The sequence below is a fragment of the Castor canadensis genome, chromosome 6, assembly GCF_047511655.1.
Source record: "Castor canadensis chromosome 6, mCasCan1.hap1v2, whole genome shotgun sequence".
Taxonomy (NCBI): Eukaryota; Metazoa; Chordata; class Mammalia; order Rodentia; family Castoridae; genus Castor; species Castor canadensis.
Genome location: NC_133391.1, coordinates 41,875,375 through 41,899,611, shown reverse-complemented (window position 1 = coordinate 41,899,611; position 24,237 = coordinate 41,875,375). Strand labels below are relative to the sequence as shown.

Here is a 24,237-nt window from a genome sequence, read left to right as displayed (position 1 = left end):
AAGCCAGCCCAGGAAAACAGTCCGCAAGACCCTATCTCGAAAAACCCCATCACAGAAATGGGATGGTGGAGTGGCTTAAAGTGTATGCCCCAGTACTGGAGTTCAAGCCCCAGTACTGCAAAAAAAAAAAAAAAAAAAAAGAAAAAAAGAAACACACCAATTTTGCAAAGTGGTGTAAATAACTGTTCCTCCTAGAATTTTGCTTAAAAGGCTAACTGACCTCAAAAATAAGGCAAAAACCAAAAACAAAAAAACCCAAAACTAAACCCTGTTTTTTTTTTTAAAGATAAAGGTCCAACTTAATTGAAGCTGGATAATTATTTAAAAATCATGCCCTCTTTCACAGTGCTTTTGTAGATCTTATTTCTTAGAGGTGGCTGACAAACTTGTACCTCTGACAAGTGTTTCCATTCATTAACTTACTTCAATAGTTATTAAATATTCAAAGCCTTTGCATCCAGTATAGGTTGTTAAAGGAAACCCCAAAGGTGAACATATTTAAAAATAATAAATTATGTAAATGCTTCTTTTTAAAAGACTTTTGTCCCAAACAGTTCAAATCAAGGAAGCCTATATAAACAGCACAAATCCTTTTATATGCTAATAAAGCAATCAGTTAAAGAAACAAATCATTTCCTAGTTCCAAAGCAGAAAACAAAAAGGATGGGGGGCGGGGAGGGAGGAAAAAGGTGACATGGCAGTTTTTCCATTTTAAAATCTTGAAATATTTACTTGACAAAAAGAGGACGGATGCTCCCCTTACTTGACTGAGGAAAGTGTTTCAAATAGTATTCAATGCATAGTTTGAATACATATTTGCCAGAAAATCATATTACTTCTAGTTTATTTTAAATCAAAAAATTTTAATTGCAGTAAAATACATATAAACATAAAGCTTATTATCTTAACCATTTCTAACGGCAGATCAGCACACTATTATGCAATCATCCCTGGAACTTTTTCATTTTGCAAAACAAACCATATCCACTAAGCAACTACTTATTCCCTCCATTACTTGTTTTTTAAAAAGGTTTTGTGCCTTGAACAGAATGATTAAAAATACGGCTTCCACTTTGATATGAAAATACATTCCAATGCAGAAATTTTATAGTCAACTTTCTTTTCTCAAGAAAGGACTCTTCCCCTACTGTGAGACAGGGTTGACTGACTAGACAGAATAAATGAAGGATGTGAGTGCCAGTTTTAAAAAGACCAGTCTTCTTATACTGTATGTTACTGTATTTATAGCAAGAATGACATGTCATAGCTATATAAAGAAATGCGGGTATGCATGCAGTACCTACCTATCTATCAGTGGTACTGGGGGTTTGAACCTAGGGCCTTGCACTTCGAAGTCCCATTCCCATTTGAACCATTTCCCTAGCCCTTTAGCTGAGTTTTAAGAGGAGTTTCCTTTTCTTCACTGTCTTTAAATCGGATATTCTTATGGATATAACTCTTAGGGAGAAGAGATTTCTCATCTATCTCTAGGTTCCTGGTGGAGATCCTTGCAACAAAAGGCAGACTGGCAACAGAAAAGCATTCACATTTATTGAAAATAAATTTTACGTGCCAGGTGGCTCACACCTGTAATCCTAGCTACTTGGGAGACAGAGATCAGGAGGATCGTGTTTTGAAGACAGCTGGGTAAATAGTTCACAGACCCTATCTCAAAAAACCCCATCACAAAAATGGACTGGCAAAGTGGCTCAAGTGGTAAAGCACCTGCCTAGCCCGGGAGCTCAAACCCAAATCTGCAAAAAAAAAAAAAAAAAAAAAAAGGAAAAAAAAAAGAAAGTAAATTTTACCCGATATTGGGTAGGAGCCATCAGAAAGACATTTCCTTCCCCTCCTTTTTCCCAACCCCCTCCCTCCAAAATCTGTGTATTTTTATGCTTGCTTGAGGAAGAGTGGTCAGTGATAGAGTGATTAGTGAACGTTCTAATGGTAATAAATTGGGGTGGGGGGAGGGACTTGGCAAACTTTGTTTCTTCTTATCTGTGTCTGAGATGAGGACATTTCTTTCCTCCAGGCAGGGTGCACCCCAGCAGGTAGGTTTTATAACCTACTGCAAGAGAAGGCCGAGAGTTCTTTTGTGGCCTACTTCAGGAGAGAGGAGTGTGTTTGCTGTTTCCTCAGATGCCAAGGTGCCATATTTTGTGGTGGCACATCCTAACTCTTCTCTTGTAATTAGCATGAGCGCAAAGGCATTGTAACTTCTTTTATCAATGCTTCTAATTGGCAAGCCCCCAGAAGCTGAGAGAGGCAATGGAGGCTTCGGAGGGAGTGCAGCCCTACTAACACTGTGGTTTTAGACTTTCAGCCTCCAGCACTGGTAGAAAATAGATTTTTAAAAAATTTTCCCCCACCCCCACGAGACCATTTTTGTTGTTTTTATGTGTTTCATTTTTTGGGGGGTTAGGGGGTGTGGTACTGGGGTTTGAATTCAGGGCTTCACACTTGCTAGGTAAGCGCTCTATTGCTTGAGCCATTCTACCAGTCCCCATTTCTGTTGTTTTTAACCTCCAAGTTCATGGTTCTTTGTTAAAGCAGCCCTAGAAAATGAATTCACCCCATTTCTTCTACAGCTCATTATGGACTTTTCCTTGAGATCCTTTATACCTGGATCCTATCTGCCTTGGCACCTTGGTCCTTGAGGCCTGATGCTGTTCTCTAGTCATCATGCCTCCAGGCCATCTGGTCCCCCAAACCCATATGGATTCCCCCATCACTACACAGAGCTGCTGAGTGCCAGGCCCTGGGCAAGGCCCCAGAGGTAGTTATGAGCAAACAGAAACACAGCTGCAGTCCCAGGGAGCTTATATGGTCTGTGAGAGCCAAACAAAGATAACGTGGAATAAAACAAACAAACAAATCCCCCAAGCAATGCTTCTAGCTATGTTTCCTTATGAGAGGTGGGTTAAGCTGTGGCTTAATCAGATGTGACTGGGTTCAAATCTGGCTTTTCTTACTTACTGGCCATGTGAACTGGATAAATTAGATAACTTCTCTGTCATTCAGTTTCCTCAGAAGTAAAATAATGAGAATGGTGTCCATCTCCTAGGCTTACTGTATTGGACTGGACACTGACAAGCTCATTGCTCAGGTAACTATTCACATCACCCATCATTTAGTTTCCATTCTCCAATGTTCTTGTCAAAAATGACTCATTTAGTCCAAAATCTTTTTTGATTTGACATAGGTTCAAGTCCCTTGGGAGCAGAAAAAGTAACTGAAGCTGCATCAGCATCTACACTGTTGGTGTTTCAGTGAATGCTAAGAAGAGAGGGGGCCTCTAAGAAGGAGGGCTCACCACAGGGACTTGCAGAACATGCTGTGCTATAGACAACAGTGGGAAGCTTGGCATCATCACAGTAGAGGACAGGGTTTTGAGACAGCCAGTGAAAGCCCAGGATGGAACGATTAGGAATGGGGGAGTGGAACCCTCTGGAAATCATGAAAAACAGAAATAAAGGAGGATTTAAAATTCATTTGGGTGGATGAGTGAGGAGGACAAACCTGAAAGGCAGATGTAGGCTGTGTGCCTAGGACAGAGATGAAACTGGGCAAAGACATTTCTGAGGAGAATACATAAGAAATGCTTTAAAGTAGAGTTCAGGCAGGACAAGGATACTTTACTCTGAATCCAGAGATGAAGATCAAGGAGCTCTCATCCAATCCTATTTCAAAATAGCCAAGAAGAACAAGCGAACAGGGGAAGGAAGGACATCATGGTTGTGTCTTTGGATTAAAGTATTTAACATGGAGCAACTATGCTTGTAAACACTTTCTACTACCTTATTTAATCATCACATGGCCCTACTAGGCTGGCGTATTATTATTCTGCTTTCACAAATGAAGAGTTTGGACCCAGGCTTTCTGGTTCTAAAGTCCAAGCTTCAGAAGAAGCTAAGCTGAAAGGAAACTGGCTCAGACAGTGTCCAAGGGAAGCTGGTTACTATTTTACTTCTCTGTAAAGCTCAATACGTAACTGCTCCTGTGAACCCCTCACATTTGTACTGTGTCTATTTAAATTATGGGTGCCCTCTGTTAAGACAGAAGTGTGGGTGGGAGATAATTAGAGAGTCAATGAAAAGACAAGGGAAGCCATCCTCTTTTTTGCTTGGGCTAGTTTCCTTACTGGTCCCTGCAAATCTCTTGTTCTTATATTGGAATCTTTTTTAAGATGGTTCCTATGTAAAATAATTTCCTTTTCCCCCTCTAGCCACTGAGATTTAACCCAACTTCTAAGACCCAATTTTTCAATTATTCTCTCTTCCTAATTCCCATGGCTCCAAATTCCTCACTCAGGTCTTGGCAGTCGCAGTTATAAGAAAAAGAAAAATCAGGGAAGTAATATCAAAAACCACTTAAGTTCCTTCCAGCTTACTGGATAGCCCCTTAGGGCTATCTTGGGTGACCTTACTGGTAAATTTTATCATGTCTTTAATTAGGAATACAATTCAATTCAATTCATCATGCCCTTATTGAGTAGTGCCCCAGGAACTAGACATGGAAGTGGGAGATCCTTCTCTTTTGTGTATAGTACAGTGGAAAAAGCATAGGATCTGTACTCTGTCCTGGGTTTGCTTATTTCTTTACATTTTGCAGTACTAGAAATTAAATGGAAAACATCATACATGCTAGGCAAGTGCTCTCCCACTGAGTTACACTCTCAGACCCCTGTCCTGGCTGGGTTTAAATGTCTACCCTTTGTTAGTTGTGTAATCATGGAAACATTTAACTTGCATGCTCTTCTTAGGGTGACTGTGAAAATTACATGATTAGAGATATGAAGCCCATAATAAGTATTTAATAAATGCTCATTTCCTCCCTCCAGGTCTCTGCAACTAAGATCCTTTGAATTCTGCTGACTTGAATTCTTCTCAGGAGAAAACACTCCTGCTAAAATTTCTGATCCACTTCAGAAAATACAGGACCAGATTCTTTGTTGTATCAAAAAATCAGTCTTCATATTGGGCCAAATTGGTTATGGGGCCAACTGTTTTTCCATGCTGACAAAATGTTGTGATTCACCACACCACTCAATTCTGAAAGATGATTTAACACCTCCTTTCTACAGATAAATTCTGTAGAGATTTAAGAGACTTCTGATGTAGGCTGGGTGGTTTACGCCTGTAACTGAAACTACTTTCCAGGCTGAGATGGGAAGGATCACAGTTCAAGGTTAGCCCAGGCAAATAGTTCACTAGACCCTAGCTCCAAAATAACCAGAGCAAGAGGAAAAACAGGAAAACCAAAATAACCAGAGCAAAATGGACCAGAGGTGTGGCTCAAGTGGTAGAGCATCTGTTTTCAAGTGTGAAGCCCTGAATTGCAAACCCAGTTAGAGAGAGAGAGATTTCGTTATAGCACTACTGTGATAAGAATAATTTTGGGATGCTTCAAACAGATAAAGAAACTATGTGGACAACCCAACTAGGACAGACAAAAAGGAAATGTCAAAAGAGAAAGGGACCCTTGTTTTAAAACACTTGGCTTAAAAGTATGCTAACATTTACATAACTTGTTACTAAAAAAAAAAAAAAAAAGTAATACACTAGTCCAAATCTTTTTTGAAATGCTGCAGTGATGATTTGGTAGGCATACAACTCTTTCCAGATTTTAGGAATGGAATGTTCTTATACCAAAACCAACTTTTACACCTTGTGGTAGGTATATTGTTCATTTGAGGTATCTGGCACCAGTTTACGCTAAGAGTTTCCACAAGATGAAGTCCAGAAAGAACACATGGCTGTTTCTCTTGATGGTTATGAACCACAGATTTCTAGAAGAGAAGGTTCTACCTGAAGAATGTTCAGTTAGTGAAGGGAAAAGCTTTCTGATATATGTGTATATATATTAAACTGCAGGCCTATGCTATACAAGCATTATTCTAGATGTAATCATATTAAAAGTCCTGTCCTCATGGGGCCTACATTTTACTGTATGTTAAGGAAAAAGCAGAAGGAAGAAACCTCAAAGGGAAAGAGTGGCACATGTAAGCTGATTTGGATATGACATCTTTGCTCTGGAGCTCCAGGTCTAGGAGTCAGCAATAATGCCATTGTTGTTGACTGAACATTTTAAGCTCCCCACGGCCCCCATTCAGATGCTGAAATCCCAATCTCCAATGAATTTGGAGATAAGGCCATGAGGAGCCCTAATGATGGAATCAGTGCCTTTATAAGAGGAGACACAAGAGAGCTTGAGTCTTCTTTCTGTCATCAAGAAGCTGGCCATCTGCAAACCAAGAAGGGGGCCCTCACCAAGAGCCTCACCATGCTGTTAACCTGATCTCAGACTTCTGGCCTTCAGAACTATGAGAAATAGGATGTTCAAGCCACTCAGTCTTATGGTATTTGTAGTAGCAGCCCAAGCAAAGTCAGCCACATAGACCTGATGGTAGTTTTACTTCATGTGATTTAAACACATTATAATACAGAAACTTATTTGACCGATTTGCTGAAGTATTATATAATCATTATCAAAACGTACTCAAATTCTACTTAGTCACCGAATTCAGAATACCTAAGAGGGATATCTGAAAAGAGCACAGAGAAATGCATGGAAGGAAACTGACTACATTTCACTTGAATTTTCCATAGACTGAGAGCAGCTAAAAGGGACTCCGACTCTTTCTAAGTAGAGGTAATCCTTGTCTGTGCACCTCAGGAGGATTTCTTTTATGGTATTAAAAAAAATTTTTTTTGGTGATATTGGGGTTTGAACTCAGGGCCTCATGCTTGCTAAGCAGGTGCCCTACCTCTTCAGCCACTCCACCAATTCTCATGAGGGTTTCTTATAGTCAATTTTTTTTTTTTAAAAGAAAACACCACTGACTTGGGCTGGAGGCATGGCTCAAGTGGAGCTGGAGCACCGGCTTAGCAAGCATGAAGTCTGAGTTCAAACCCCAGTGCTGCCCAAAAAAAAAAAAAAAAAAAAGTGTCACTGACTTTTCATAGGGATTTTTTTTTTTTAAAATAAAAATTCAAGGTGTTTTCCTGAGGGAAAAATTCCTCAATACACAGGAGCTCAAATTTTTGGTGCCAAAAGGAAGATCTAATTGATATGTTTTTAGAACAGAGAAATAAATGCTTGGGGACCATGGGTCAGAACTTTCAAATCCTTGTTTTACACTTTTACCTATAAAATGAAGGCATTTGGCTTTGACGATCATTATTAAAAATAATAAAAACTAAGAATTACCTAAAATTTACTATTTCCTAGAACTAGATCTAAATTAATGGCAATACCACCAGTAACACAAATAGTAATGGCAGGCACAAGATACAGTGCATGGTATGTCAGGTACTGTTCAAAGCATATTACATCCACTAATTAATTTATTCAGCAATCCTATGTGGCAGGCATTAATAAATGTATCTTTTGGATAAAGAAGCTGGGGTTCAGAGAGCTTAAATTACTTTCTCAAGGTCATACAGCAGGAGGATGAGTCCAGATCAAATCCAGGCAATCTAGCTCCAGTGTCATTTGTCTCAATGTATCTACTCTTAATAACCACCACCAGTGTTAAAGATGAAGAAATCAAAAGTACAGAGACCTTGTTCAAAGCTATAGTGAATAGGTAGTGATGTCAGGACTTGAACACACAGGAGTTCTTTTCTAAAACTTACACTCTGATCCTTTATGCTTTATCACCTTGCCTGAAGTGGCCCAACTCCAAAGCCCCTTTCAGGTCTGTCCACTAGGATTCTCTTCCCACCTAACTAATGATTAGCTTAGGTTCATACTTTGCCAGTAATCGGTATCTTATAATACCAATTATGTTTCATATACAAAACACTAAACTCTTAAGTTTGATAAGGATATTAATTTCAACTTTGAAATTTTGTTAAGAAAATCTGTTCTCAGTAGAAGTAGCAAGGAAACAAGTGAAGGAAATTGGATAGTAAGTCAAAACTTCTCAACCAGCAAAACCCCTTGTTCCTTCCTATTATTGCTTATACTCTCTCTACAACAAAATTAGAGATAAGGGCAAAATAGTTTCTGCTGGGTATTGAGGGGGGGAGCGGGAGGGGGCGGAGTGGGTGGTAAGGGAGGGGGTGGGGGCAGGGGGGAGAAATGAACCAAGCCTTGTATGCACATATGAATAATAAAAGAAAAATGAAAAAAAAAAAAAAAAAAAAAAAAAAAAAAAAGAAAATACTCATTAAAAAAAAAAAAACAAAAAACTTCTACAGTCTTTTTGGGGTTGCTCTTTTTTTTTTGAGACAGGGTCTCAGTATGTAGTACAGGCTAGCCTTTAACTTGAGATCCACCTACTTCAGCCTCCCAAGTGTTGGGATTACAGGAATGCACCCACATGTGACATCATACGTGCATTTCTTTCTAGGTAAGATTTTTATGATATGATGATGTTTATGGCACACTTTAGAAAGTTTGAAACATGAAAGTGACTATGGCCAGCTACCTGTAATTGCACTATGCTAAACCAACGACAGTTAATAGTTTAGCACGAGGGCTGGTTGTCATGGCACATGCCTGTAATCCCAGCACTTGGGAGGCTGAGGGAGGAGGATTGTGAATTTGAAATCAGCCTAGGCTATGTAGAGAGATGCTGTTTCAAAAATAAACAACAAAAAAGTATAATGCAACAAGCTTAATAGTGAGAAAATAAAACAACAGCATTTGAACTCTTTCTAGGCGTTATTCTATAATAGAAGACAAAGGAAAACAGAGACTTATGGAACAAGTGTATGTGATGGCATGTTCACTTTCCAGTCTCTTACTGAAGTTACCTAGGGGCCTTCTTTTCAGGACACTAATGTGTCTGTTCTGGTTGGTCAGAAAGAGGGTTTGCAAGTAAGGTACAATCCTGCTCATGCCGGGAAGGTGCTTCCTGCTCCTGTGTTTTGCCAAAATGGAGAAAGCAGAATCATGTTCATTTCTTTCTTTCTTTTTTTTTTTTTTTTTTTTTTGTGGTGGCACTAGGGCCTCATGCTTGCAAGGCAGGTGCTCTTACTGCCTGAGCCACTCCGCCAGCCCCTCATGTTCATTTCTAAGGGCTAGAAAACCACATTCAATGACTGTGTGGCCCTATATGCCTCATGATGTTAAATACAAACTCCTGAAGAGTGTGATAAAGAGAAATATCACACTGATTTTCTTTGACACACAGCCTCTAACCCTAAGAACTTTCTGGTTAATACTGGCCATTTCACTTTTTTTTGTTTATTTGTTTGTTTTTCTGAGACAGGGTGTCACTTATTTAGTGCAGGCTGGCCTTGAATACATGATCCTCCTGCCTCAGTCTACCAAGTGCTAGGATTACGGAAGTGAACCACCATGCTGCCCAGCCTGCATTTCACCTTCATTCACATCTGCAGGGAAAAGTCATTTGGAAAGCTGTCCATCTCACAGCATATGGCCCCTTTCAAAACTTACCTTTACATCCTTCTTTGCTGTGTTGGACAGTGAGAGGTCAACACATGTCTGTATCATGTTAAGCAGTTTAACACCAAGACACAGACATTTCAATAAGAACTGACTCCAAAAGTGAGATCACCATTTAAGCATGGGCAGTGAATCTAGTGAGTGCAAGGCCACCAGTATGTGTGAACGTATTAATTATAATTATTACTTTCTTAAGAAAAGGATTTCCTTAGTCAAACCTCAAGGGCATCAGATCAAAGGGAGATACTGCCACAGCTGGACTGCATTTTCTAGCCAAGTGGCCTGGAAAGTAGAATCTAGACAGTGTCCTGGCAACTGTTTAACACAGCAGCAATCTATGAAAAGAGAGTGAAAAGTTCTTTAGCCTGACTTCTAAAATAGTCTTCCTTTACTTCTCATTCCTCCTTAATTTTTAAGTAATTTTTGAGAGTAACCCAGGGATATGCTAGGTACTGACCCTGAGAATTCAGAGTACTCTTGTGTAGACAGGAACAAAAGGAGGCACAGTATGGTTTACATGTGTAGACTATGCACTTATAATTAATCATAAAAAGTACATGACAAACCTAGGCTAATGGCAGCATATTCGATTAGCTTTCTACTGCCAGTTTTATGTAAGTCACTAATCTTTACCAGGACACTGTAGAATCATTTGAGATAGGGTAATTTGTTATATGCCCTGGAAGTTCTCCCCAAAATGTATAGAAAGAAATTACAAAAGTGACTATTAACATATAATGAGAAAAAAAGAAAAAGCCACAAAACCCAAACCCCACTATGTCAAAAGCACAGCAATGCACACAAGAATCATGTGAAAATGAAAACAAAAAGCACACCAAGGGATTTCATGAATTACACAGAAGCAAGACATGAGAGTGATTGTGTAAAAAGAAAAATGAAAACAAACAAGAATCATTTTGATAGTTAAGGAAAACTGTTTCTCACCGTTCTGAACAAAATGGCTGAACTAAGAGCATCTGATTGGCTATGCCCATATACCCTCCTCCTCATCCTACGGGGAGAGATGACAAGGGACCAATGCCCCAGGGCAGCATGGGAATGAAAAAGAGTTGGTTAGTATTAAAACAAAGACACAGGCATAATGTAGCAGAAAAGAAATTCTTGGCTCTTTCTCTATTAGATTCCAATTCCCTAAACAACCAAAATCATAATCAGTTTATCATTACAATCTACTCTTTCTGCCTTTCTGAAATGTTTCTATCCCAGAGTGGGATGTGGGCAAAATTCTCAAGCAGGGGACTCTTCTTTATATCTTGCCTTCTCCATCTGTTTGCCTCCCTCCACTCTCATATCAAAACCTGTTTCATGGAAAGGATCTAACACACCTCTTATATACACTGACATAAATTTAATTCCAGGTATCAGAAAGTGGGCAGAGAAACTAAAATGATTTCTTGGCAGGGAAGGACTGCCAACACCAGACAGACAGCTCTTCATTACACTACACTAAAGATTTGCCTACACTAAGATTGGCTATTTTCCTCTAAAATATAAAGTATGTCTCAGTTGGCTTAGTAAATGTCATCATACTAGGTACACCTTCCGAATCTTAGGAAAAATGGCAATTTGGGTATCACTGCTACTTTCATCTGCACTGCTGCTACTTCTCCTGGGACAATGCCATAGCTGTCATTTAGTGGAGATGTTTAGCAGGGAGTCATCCCTGACTTTTCAGTCATATGGATACAATTATTTGGCTATTATTTTTCCCCTTAGCTATATATTTTTATATATTTTAAGGCTGGGTGTAATGGAGATGTTGAAATCTGATGTTTGGCAATGGGATATGAGGTAATCTGTTCACCACTCTCCCCCATCCATCACTTTCAAGATCTTGGGAGAGTTCCCTCCTTCTAAAAAACTGGAATTGAATATGGCTCCCTTCAGACTCATCAATGTCTCTTTTGCATTGATGAGAAGTGGAAGGCAAGCATTTTCCTTGAGAATGACACAGTGGAGGGATCCACCAGGAAATGGATCCACCAGGAACTAAGTTGCAATCTTCACTTTAAATAGGTGATGGATGAACAGAGACTTTCTAATTTGCAATTAAATAGAAGAAACCTCTAGGCTGAGTTGGGTCTCACTGTCTTCTTTTTCTATAAGTTACTCCTCCCTCCCTTCCTTTTCTTCCCTCTTTCCTTTCTGTCCTTCCTTCCTTTTCTTCCTTCTTTCTCATTTTTTATTTCCCCCCAGTCTCATTATGTAATCCAGGTGGCGTAGAATTCACCATCTTTCTGCCTCAGCCTCCTGGATGCTGGATTACAGATGTGCATCACCAGTGCTTCTTTAAAAAGAAAGTAGGATTTTTTTTTGGCAGTACTGGGGTTTGAACTCCAGACTCTGTGTTTGTGAGGCAGGGGCTCTGCCACTTGAGTCACACTCCCAGTTCTTTTTTGGTTTAGTTAGTTTTCAGATAGCGCCTCACATTTTCATGATCCTTCTATCTATACTTCCCACATATACAGATGTGCTCCACCACATCTGGCTTATTGGTTGAGATGGGATTTTGCTAACTTTTTGGCTGGGTCAGCCTCAAATCTTGATCCTCCGATCTATGCCTCTAGAGTATCAGGATTATAGGCATGTACATCATACCTGGCCCTAAGACTAATTTTTTTCAATTCAATTCAATGATTCTATATCATTTCCAAAATTTTCAAGTATCTGCTTAAAAATACTCAGAATGCCCAACTTCCTATATAGAAAATTAATCATGTTTATAAAAAACATTGAAGGAGTTTCCAGAAGCTGAAATAGCTATTTACTTTTCTTCTAACTAAACCCCCAGAATTTGCCACGTTAGCACGAAATACATCAAAATAAATGTGTACACATTTTTCAAGATAAACATTCGAGAGAAGTCTCACCTGGTCTGGGGAGGGCTTATGATTCGTCTGATTGGAATGGGAGGGCCTGAAGTGGTCATCCTCATAGTTGTCTGCCATCAGCTTCATTCGATTTTGTGTCTAAGTGGAAATGATTCATAAGGTCAAATCTAGACAAAATTCCTACGACACACAGCAAAGCAACACACAATAAAATCAGTTAGACATAGTACTTCTGAGGATGCTGCAAAGTGTTTAGTTACTGCTATGAGCTGAACTGTATAACTCCGAATTCCCCTCGATGTCAGTGTGACTAGGGACAGGATCTTTCAGAGGTTATTAAGGTCCAACAAATCGTAAGGGTTAAGCTCTAATCAACACACTGTGGCTCTTCTCTAAGAGCAAGAGAGAAGTACATCTCTCTCTAGTTCTCTGCCATGCAAGACAGAAGACAGCTCTGCAAGTGAGGAAGGAAACCCCTACCAGGAACTGAATCAGCTGAGACCTTGGACCTTCCAAGCCTCTAATACTGTGAGCAAATAAATTTCTGTTGTTTAAGCCACCCAGTCTATGGCATTTTGCTATGGCAGCCTGAGCTGACTAAAACAGGTATGTAAATTGGTTACCAGAATTTTTGGAGGACAGGCAAAGCAAGCACTTTACACAGTTTGTTTTCACATTTTAAAATAAAGTTGGGTTATACTATGCCTATGACTAACTTTATTGATTTACTTTATGATACACAGGACTCATAATTTCCATGCCAACTATTGTAAGTATCCATTCAACTTTTTAAACAACTATTTGATTTTTGGGTGGGTTTCCCATAACATACAGACCATAAATATTGGAGGAAAAGTTATTATTTATAAATGAAATGATAGTAAATGAGGAAATCAAAGAGAATCAGTTCAAAACTATGATAATTTACTATAGAGTTTAGTAAGGAGGAGGGTGATAAAGATAGAAGCTACATATATAAAGTTCAATAGCTTTTCTAATTTTTTAAAAAAACAACAACACAGAAATGTTTTATTATAGTGGGAGGGAGAAGTGGCAAGGACATGGTAGACTTCTTCAGTAGTCAATAGCTTTTCTTTATATCATCAGTGAACAATTCAGGTATTGAAAATAAAGGTTCTGAAATCCTTTTTATCAATCCTAAGCCAGAAGATTACTCTCCCACTGCCTTTCCTCCATCTTTACCAAAAGGAGGACTATATTGGTGAGGCAATGTGCCTGGTCAGTTTAAGTCCTGGATAAATGAGTATTACATCGAACATTTTACACTTTGCAGAGTAAGCAATTCAGAAAATGCAGTGCACACTACACATAAAATCAACAGTTATCTGTATCACCTTAATAAAATGTTGTTGAAACTTGAAGTTTTAAAGCATTAAAAAAGTTTGCTAATACTGTACAAATGAAAAATGTTCACTACAGGTAGCCTGAAAAATAATGTTAAAGAAAGAAAAGCCACATGCGACTCCTCTACTGAAATAATCCTTGTCAATCCTTTCAGTCTCCCTCCCGGGAACATAAAAAGGTCATGCTCTTCCGATTTACTGTCTCTTCTGCACAATGGTACTTTAAAATCATTCTCTTTTATAGGATATTTTGATCTGGCAGGACATGCTGCCTCTCTGCCACCAATTCGGTTTTGTCTAAATTTGACTAGTTCTCTTTAAAACATTTTCTTTTCTAGATAAATTAAAAACATTCTGTCTAATATATTTTTAAGGTAGTTCCTCCTTAGTGCATACTGATGGCAAAGAATGCACCTATCAACAAATTGTGACACTAAATTTCTTTTTTCTGGAATGGCCCCAATGACCTTTACTGTGGTCTGAATGTTGGTGTCCACTCAAAATTAATATACTGAAACCTAACCCCACTGGTGGCATGGCTCAATCAGTAAGAGGGCCTGCCTAGCAAGTGTGAGGCCTTGAGTTCAGACCTCAGTGCGCCGCCGCCCCCCCCAAATAAATAAGTAAATAAATACTTTGAAACCTAACAAGCAATGTGGTAGTACTGAGAGGCGAGGCCTTTGGTAGGTGATTAAGTCATGGATTAGTCCTGCTTGTCCATCCTTTTTGCCATGTGAGGATGCAGCAAGAAGGTACTAGCTACAAAGTAGAGTGGGTTGCTCATAAGTTACTCAGCCTAAGATATTTTGTTATAGCAGCCTGAACAGAGTAAGATAACCTTGAAAATAAATAATTTTTCTTAAGTCATGTGGTACTGCATGATACTTTTCTGCAATGCAGCTGTCAAGAGAGGAGGAAGGACAGAAGAAACAACAGAGAAATACCTGGAAAATGAACAAAACATCTGCACATCAGTCATTTAGTTCTGAAACCTTTTCACACTGACTTTAGTAGGAGTATGGGCAAAAGTAAACACGGCTAGTTATTGTCTTAGAATGTAAGACACTTAACCTTTAATTCCTGGTATCTAACATAAGTTAAAAAACTTAAGAAGAAATCCTAATAAAGCATACACAAATCCATCTTCAAGGCAGAAAGCATTTCAAGTACTTCTTAGGAGTAAGAATGGAAGTCCAAAGAAACTGGTCACAGTAGAAAGCTAAAACCAAGGATTAACTTGCTTGATCCATATAAACAAATGAAGAAAAAGTCCCAAGAACTCACTTCTTCTCTAAGACATGAGAATGATCAAAGTTCACTGTTCCTAGGTCTAATATTCAGAAGTTGGGTGTGAAGTCCATTCCTTGCACAGTCATGATTTTGAGCACTAAATAGTGACAGCTCACAGAGTATGACGAATTATACAGATCATGTAAATGACTCTGCTCTTCAGGAGCTTTTGTCCTAAGTTCTTCTCAAGATAAGACGAAAGAGCAAAAGGAGTAAACTCTTTATGTTTTACTGACATGAAAGGCACTTTACAGATAGTGTCTTCCCTCTTGAATCACACCATGTGCAGATAGGTGAAATCCCCTACTCCCAATAACATAAAGAGAAAGATTGCCTAAGGGAAGGAAGGAGAAAAGAAAGGAAGAAGGAAGAAACTAGCTGAAATAAACTTCTTCACCAAGAAAAGGAGTTCAATATTTATGCTGTTTATCTTTTCTTTCAAAACTAAAATCTAATGCCCAAACAAGGCGTTATAGAAACTGTATTTCATTGAAAAGTACTTAAGTCAAGAAATAGGATAGGTTAGTTATCTAAGTCTGAGTTTTAAAAGAAAAGGCTGAATTCCAGCCAAATTTATGTTCCCATTATTGGCAAAACCATGAGAGTTATAGTTGTAAGCTCTGTCTACCAGACTAAAAGAGATTTATTAATCCTTCAGTACAAACTTGAAGAGACATCGGATTAAATTATTATACTTCTGGCAAATAGGAAAATGAGAGGCACAGTTGGCGAGTCTCCTTGTGAATCATAAGTTGTTCTTCCAAACTGTCCCATTTCCTTAGCCTTGGTTCTTCTCATCAGAGTCACTGTTGTAATGAAGAGACACAGAGCAGAGCATGATGTCAAATACTTCACAAGACAGAGGGTACTGTGAGCTCCTTCCTCCTCCAGGTCTCATCATTCCAGGTACAATGCCCAATGGGCACAGTCATTAGCCAAGTTGTTCAATCTAAAACTCTCAGAATCATTTTTTTGAGCGAAAAAAGAATTTATTACCTGTAGCAGGTAAGGAAGGCGTCAGAATCATTTCTAAAGCAATGCCCTCTTGAACAAAGGAAGAATGGGCTGTATTAGGGCAGCCTATGCAGATGCACAGGGAAAGCACTTTCAGCAGGAACGTTCCCATGTATGTTCAGCTCAAGATGCATCAGAATCATTCTTGATCCCTTTTCCATTCATGACTATACCCAATGGGCTAAAACATCCTGTTCACTTTCCAAAATTTTATCTAGTAATTATTGTTTAACCCATATCACCACTGTGTACTATCTTATTGCTTCTCTATCCTGCCTCAGTTACTAAGTCCCAATAAAAAAATCTGATCGACACTACTATCCAGTGGCAGCAGGTGGCCACTAGAGTCCAACCTTCACCGTGAACACTGTCCATAACCTTACAATACCAGCCTCATGTTCCCAAAGGCCTTTTCTTTCTCTTTACTTTTCTTTCCTGTTTTGGCAGTCTTGGGGGTTCCAGAGCCTTGTACGTATTAAGCAAGTGCTCTATCACTGAGCTGCACCTCCAATCCTTTTTCTTAACATACAGAGATCATTCTATTTTTCTCCTTTACACTGAATATACATATTAAACCATCCCTAAACTTCTGAAGAAAACTGTACTTAATGTAATATTTTTATACATTGCTCAATTAGCTCACATTTTATTTAAAATACTTGTGCCTAATTTCATAGGTAATATTCTAGGGATTTTTTTTGGTAGTAGTGTTAGCATCAAAGTTTTTGATGAATCAGGAACTTTCTTTTTACTATATTTTCTCAAACAGTTCTTACAAAGGTAAGAATTATTTGCTGTCTGATATTTGGTAGAACTTACCTCTAAAAACAACTAGGCTTTGTGTTAAACTGATTTAATTTTCTGGTTTCAAGGACTACTTGAGCTTGGTAAGTTATATATTGGTGGGGTCTTTATCATATTTTCCTGTGATTTAAAAATCTCTTTAGCAGCTGTACATGTGCCTATTTCCTTTCCCAAGTGCTCTTTCCCTATACCAAATGACCTGTCTGACCCATTATCTCTCACATCTAAATTCTCCAAGAACCAGTTTCACTGATCTTTTCTATAGCTTCCTAGTTTAAATTTTGCTTTTCTTTCTTTTCTTTTAGCTTTTTTTTTTTAAATTATCATAGTATTGCTGTACTGGGGTACACTGTAACATTTACAAAAGTGCTTATAATATCTTCCTTAAATTTATCCTTAAATTCACCCCTCCATCATTCTTTATCTTGCCTCCTCCCATTCCTGGAATAGTTTCAACAGGTCTCGTTTTTCCAACTTCATACATGAGTGCACAATTCTTCCACCATATTCACTTCCTACACCTTTTCCTTACATCCTCCCCCTCCCACTGGTACCAAACGCAGAAAGGATCTGACTTACATTCCTTTCCTCCATTTTTGAGAAAAAAAAAAAGACACTTTTCTTTAAACTATCTATAGGAGAGTTTCAATATGACATTTCCATGTATATATGTATATATCCCAAATTGGTTCACCCTTCCATTTTTCTCATTTCTACTGTTCCCTTTCTTTTCTTCTTTTGGGAGGTGATTTACTCTGAGACTCCTTTTCTAATTTCTTGAGCTTTTGCTTAGCTCACTAATTTTCAATCTCACATATGCTAAAATTTTAAGTTTTCCTCTAAGAAATGCTCTACCACACAAATCTTGATTGTACCACTTTTACTATCATTCTAAATATTTTGCTATTTCCACTTGTCCTATCTGCAATTTCCTTGTTTTGCTGTATTTTCCCTTCTGAACTTTCTCTATGATCTTTCTCAAAACTGCTGTCAGGTTCAAGGCCTTAAAGTTCAAACCACAGTACTTACTGCCAAAACCAAATTAAACCAAACCAAACCAAACCAAACCAAACAAAAAACAAAAAACAACCAAAAACCTGCTACTTTCCACATCTCCTAACTTCACATTCATCTTTTCTATCCTATTTTATTCCTGTTCTTCATTTTGGGTAATTTCTGCAGTGTTACCTTCCAGCTCATTCAGATGTGCTAGGTTGCCATTTAAGTTGTTAACTTAATAACTAGACTTATTTTTGGCAAATCTACATGTACTTTTAAAAAAAAAGTCTTTCTTTTCAAACCAACACTGACTAAATACGATGTACAGCCATTGTTCTAAGAGTTTTAGATAACAGTCTCGTAGGAACAATACCAAGTAGACACAATTCTCATCTCAACTGTACAGAGGAACAAACAGGTACAGACAGCCTAAATAACTTTAGTGCAGTTCATACAGTGAAGACATTGCAGGAATGAAGCTCTAATACAAACCATCATTACTCTGCTCTTTTTATTTTCCCTTTATTTGCAGGAGTATTTCTTCTTTAACTTTTTATTTTGAGTTAGTTGAAGACTCACATGTAGTCGTAAGGAGTACAAAAAAGTAGCTAAAATAGGACTCATATTTCTGATTTCAAAACCCACTACAAAACTATGGTAAGCAGTTATCACAGTGTGATATAAGCATATGGATAGACAAATAGATAAATGGAAAAAATTTGAGAGTTCAGAAACAAACATTAATTTTATATCTTATTTTTGAGAAGGGCACCAAGATAATTCAATGGAGAAAGAATATTCTTTATAACAAGTGGTGCTGGGACAAATGGACGCCCACATTTGAAAGAAAAAAAAAAGCCCTGGACGTGGTGACTCACATCTGTCATCCTAGCTACTCAGGAGGCAGAGGATGGTTCAAGGCCATCAGGGCAAAAAGTCTGTAAGATCCCCATCTCAACCAAAAAGCTAGGTGTGGTGGCATGTGCCTGTCACCCCAGCTATGCAGAAAACATAAGTAGGAGGACCACAGTCCAGGCTGCCTAGGCATAAGTAAAAAAACAATGAAACTGGGGCTGGCATAATGGCTTAAGTGGCAGTGTATCTATCTAGCAAGTATGAGGCTGGGAGTTCAATTTTGAAACCCAGTACCAGGGGAAAAAAAAAAAAAAGAAAGAAAGAAAAAAAAGAAAAAGGGCTGGGAGCATGGCTGTAGAGGTAAAGTGCCTGTCTGGCAAGCTCAAGGGCCTGAGTTCAAACCCCAGTGCTGCCAAAAAAGAAAAAAATGTTGTTGGACTCTTAGCCCACAACATCTAAAAGGATTAGTCCAAAATGCATCAATGTGATATTTGACAAACATGGATGAACCTGGAAACCATTATGGTAAGTGAACTAAGTCACAGAGAAGGCAACATATAATATGATTTAGTTTATATGAAATGTCCAGAACAGGCAAATTCAGAGACAGAAAATAGGTTAATGGTAGCCAGGCCTGGGAGAAAGGGACAGTGACAAAATGTGAGCAACCGGAGTACTAATATCAGTAACATTTAAATTTATTAAATGTTTTTAATTTATTAAACATTTAATATACAAAAGCTATGATATGGAGTGGCATTAAAGAAAAAGACATTTTCAAAAACGAGGTAAAGCCAGGTGTGGTGGTACATACCTATAATACCAGTACTCGGGAGGCTGATGCAGAAGGATTAAAAGTTTGAGGCCAGCCTGGGCTACATAGTAAAAGCATGTCTCAAAAAAAAAAAAAAAAAGGGGGGGGACTGGTGATCACTGTAATTTACTAAAAAACATGAAACTGTATACCTAAAATGGGTTAAGTCGTATGGGATATGAGTAAGAATTTTTTTTTTTTTTTGTGGTACTGCAGTTTGGACTCAGGGCATTGTGCTTGTGAGGCAGGAGCTCTACCACTGGAGCCATACTCCCAGCCCATGAATAAGAATTTAATAAAGGTGTTTAAAATAAATAAATAAATAATAACTTATTATGCAGTCTTGTGCGTTTGCTCTTAAAATGGATAAAGGAAAACAAAAGCTGAAGTTTGTTAGGGTATCAAATCAGCAAATAAATAAATAAGTAAGTAATGTGTATCTGCATGTGTTTATAGCTCTTTTTGCCTTTTAGGAAAGGAATTTTGTGGTAGTGGAATAGCTTTAATAGGTGGGGGAAAGTTAAATAAATGGTTTCAATAAATGAGGAGGGAATTTTCACCCTGTAGGGGTTTTCAATGATACCAGGGTTTCTGTATCCTGTTGGAATGACCCCTGTTATTTCTCTCTGGCAAAAGAATGAGTTCATCTTGTATATTTATGGTCCTAGATGTGGAATCAGCCATCCCACTATTGAACTCAATGTGACTTGAATGTGTCTTGCTCAAAGTTCAGAAGCTGAAACTTAATGACAAACGTGATGGTAGTAAGAGGTGGAAACTTTAAGAGGTGATTAGTTCATGAAGGTTCCTCCTCTAATGAATGGATTAAAATTGTTTTTAAACACTTTTTTGGTAGTACTGGGGTTTTGAATTCACTCTCATGCTTGTTAAGCAGCACTGTAACACTTGAGCCACTATGCCAGTCCTTTATTGGTTGGACAGTCTTCGAGATAGTAGGGTCTGGTGAACTATTTGCCCAGGCTGGCTTCAAACTGCAATCCTTCTGATCTCTGCCTCCTGAGTAGCTAGGATTACAGGCGTGAGCAACTATTGCCCAGTGGAATTAAGATTCTTATAAAAGAGGCTCTGTGTAGCATTGGGTTTCCTTGCCTTTCTATTTTCTGCCCTGAGAGGTCTCGGGGTTCCTCTTCTGTGTAGAAGGAAGCAAATAGGCACCATCTTGGAGGCAGAAAGCAGCCTCACTAGACAGATTTACCTGTCAGGGTCTTGCAGTTGGATGTCTCACCATCCACAACTTTGAGAAAATGAATTTCTGTTCCTTATTGAGTACGCAGTTTATGGTACTTTGTTACAGCAACAAAAACAGATTAAGACAGTAGGAAACCATACTGTGTACTCAGGTGCTTATTGTGGCTGAGTTCACTGCTTCTGGGCTATTTTAGCAGTAACTAGGACAACTTTTTTTCTTTAAAAAAAAAAAGGGGGCAAAATGATGAGTTAACAGTTATTTTAAGTTCAGATTTAAGATAGCAGATTCTGGGGCTGGGAGTAGATTCTGGCTCAGTTGTAGAGCACTTATCTAGCACACATGAGACCCTGGTTCAATACCTAGCACTACAAAATAAATAAATAAAATTTTTTAAAAATTTAAGAAAGGATTATAGATCATAATCTTAAAGCCTAAGTTTTTACTTAATTGTTATGGTTTTATGTATGCGAGACAAGTACTTTACCACTGAGCTACCTCCCCAAGGTCTTTTGAGATGGGTCTCACTATGTAGCTCAGGCTGGTCCTAAACTCATTATGCAGCCCAGAATGGCCTCGAACTCAATAGCCACCTGCCTCAGCCTCCCAAGTGCTGGGATTACAGGCATATGCAATCACCCATGGCTTACATTTTTTCTTTTACACTGAAAAATCTTGGTTCCTACAATAACAGCATAATTGTCATTTGTTTTACCTACCAATATAGCACTTTCAAAGTAGCAACAATACCCTTTTCTTTGTTTGTTTATTCATTTATCATATGTGCATACATTGTTTGGGCCATTTGCAACAATACCCTTATAATATGCCTTCAGAATGAACTTTAGACTGGTGGAGTGGTTCAAGGTACAGGCCCTGAGTTCAAACCCCAGCAAACACCACAAAAAAGAAAAAAATAAAATAAATAAAAGGAAGGTTCAGAATGAACTTTAAAAATTCTTTGCACTTTTTTCTTCTCTTTGGTATTTTTCTCACTGACTATATAGAGAAAAAAATCTGTGTTGTAAGGTTAGTTGAAATAGTTCTTTGCTCTTTAAGATTATGTTAATAATTTAATACATAATTAATTTATCTGTTTTCAAATTTTAAGGACTGCTTTTTCCCCTTTCTGATCTAACTTTATTTTTGACTGTTTAATACACACATTTGATTCTAGAGCCAAAACAAGTAGGTACACTAAGAGACTTGCTTCTATCCCTGTATACTCTACTGTTCCCTCCTTTTTGGGCAAGTTTGTAAGTTATTCTTCAATTGCTTCTTCTCACAATGATAAGCAAACACACAGCCACACAAATTTATATATTTTACACCTCTTCTTATGTAAAGAACAGCATGTTATATACTCTATTCTGGACCTTACTTTTCCATCTAACAGTGTATTCTAGAAGTCACTTCATGGCAATAGAGATATTCTCATTACTTTCTACAGCTGCACATTAGCCGACTCTGTTGGACATATTACAAATGATGGTCAATACCCCACATCTGGGTTATTTATTTCTTTTTGAAGATGCATCTTTGAGACACATTCCTAGAAGTAAAGCTTCTTCTTTCTTTTTTTTTTTTTTTGGCAGCACTGGGGTTTGAACTCAGGGCCTCTTGCTTGCAAGACAGACACTACCACTTGAGCCATTTTGCCAGTTCAAAGTGAAGTTTCTGGGTCAAAAACTCAGTGGGCAGATGACCAATTTTAATAGATACTGCCAAATTCTCTGGATAGCAGATATACGTTTTGCATTCCCATCATTGAAGTATTAGCCTCCCTGATCGGCATAACCTTGTCAACTGAGTATGTTGTCAAATATTTGACTTGGCTTAATGGCACTGCAGTCTGCTTTTATCTTACTGCCAGTGAAGCTGGGCACCTTTTCCTACATTTCCTTCCGTATGGTCGTAGGAATGTCCTACATCATGCAGCAATACAAATTGTACTCTAAACCTACAGAAGGTATAGGTTTCAGAATCTTGATTTCCTGGAGTGGACTTTGGGTTCATTCTCAGAAACGCATCAGAGAAAGCTTCTTTGCCATCTACTGGTGGTAGAAGTTTGAACTAGTCATGCTTTCCCTAGGACTACACAACCTTCTGATTGTCCTATGTTCAGTAGAGGTCCAGTTCCAATGCCCTACCTGATGTAGCCTAGTGCCTTACCTCCTTTATGTAGGCATTAAAACCCAAGGTCCTGGTCCCAACTTGGCCTGACAGCACCTGGGCCACTGCTGCATTAGTGAACACCCTCATTTCAGTCTCCAGCTCCCACTGCTTCTGACATCTCAATATTTTCCTTTCTCTCGCATGAGCTCAACCACACATCACAGATTTGAGCAGTGGCTAAAGCTTATCCAGACTTTTTAGGTTTGGAACAAAAGGGTTTCAAGGCTATCTGGAACCATTGTCAGATTTCAATAATTTGTTTACATATCCACTCTTCCAATAGACTGCAAGTCTGTGAGGGCTGGGGCAGTCTTGTTCACCTTTGTATTACTCAGTATCTAGTAAAGAGCTTTCTGTTTGAAGGTTTTTTCCTTTACTAAATAATTCATTTTCCATTTACATTAATTAAAAATAGGTATATTTACTCATGAGAACTTAAAATCCAGTGTTACCATAATCCAGTCAAAAGCAAATAAAAAATAGACATTTTAACTAACTAGTACAGTTTTATTTCAGATAATGGCAGTTTGTTATTTATACTATTTCAAAAAAAAATCCTAGAATCCAGGGATTCCAGTTTTTAAGTATTTCTAAAGTTTTTTCTTTGATATTCTTACACCAAAATAGATTACAAATATCCATTATTTTAGGACTCAGTGGATTTTTTTTTTAAGGTTCCATGTAATTCTTCCCTTTTATTTTATATAGCATATTCTTGGATACATCACCATTTATGGCATTGACCTCACAGGATGTCTGTTCTTTTGATATATTCTGAATTTCCCACCAAGATCCTACTTTATTTTTCTTAGTAGAAAGCAAAGAAAAAAAAACCAAAAAGCAAAAAACAAATGCATAGCAAACTGCCTATGTGCTTACTTTCTAGACTGACGGGTCCTTAGTTCTCAGGATGGCTTGTGCAAATTCCTTGCTTCCTTCTCACAGAGACATAGAACATAGCTGGGAGGATTTTCCTGAGCTGATGATATGCTTTCTCAGCTGCTAGAGAGAATATGTTGATGGCTAGTTTCAATTATTGGAATTTCCTACATGCCAAGCAGACTGGAACTTTGAACATTTGAGGACAGCAGCCTACATTTTGTGTCTTTAAACACATATCAATGCAAGGATAAAAAACACATTTCAGCACTTTTAAACTGAAAAAAAATTTTTTTAAGAATTTCTACACCACTCCTAATTTTGGAGAGCCGTTCTATTTTCTGGCAAAGCCTTGGTATATAACTGCAGTGTACTCTAGCGATAAAGTCAGTGCCAGATCCACAAAGTCATTTTTAAAATTAGGTCATGAACTTAAGTTCCAGGACTGAAACATCGTGTAGGTTAACCTACCTGTACTATCCCAGTGCAAGGTCTGAAGTGAGACTGTTGGAAACGAAGTGCAATTCAGACTATTCCTGCTCTTGGCCTGCTTTGCAGTACAGATCC

General features: G+C 38.2%; 1 protein-coding gene across 10 annotated transcripts in view; it reads right to left on the bottom strand.

Moving 5' to 3' along the window:
* The window catches only part of Erc1 (ELKS/RAB6-interacting/CAST family member 1), a 442,275-nt gene that overhangs the window by 62,051 nt on the left and 355,987 nt on the right, over window positions 1-24,237 (bottom strand). For 6 of the 10 annotated variants that reach the window (XM_074076350.1, XM_074076353.1, XM_074076356.1 and 3 more), the window contains one exon: window positions 12,309-12,407. In XM_074076350.1, the coding sequence (XP_073932451.1) occupies window positions 12,309-12,407 (99 nt within the window). Of the gene's footprint in view, window positions 1-10,362; window positions 10,430-12,308; window positions 12,408-24,237 lie in introns of all 10 variants that reach the window. The other 4 variants (XM_074076358.1, XM_074076357.1, XM_074076360.1 and 1 more) reach the window with 1 other exon arrangement.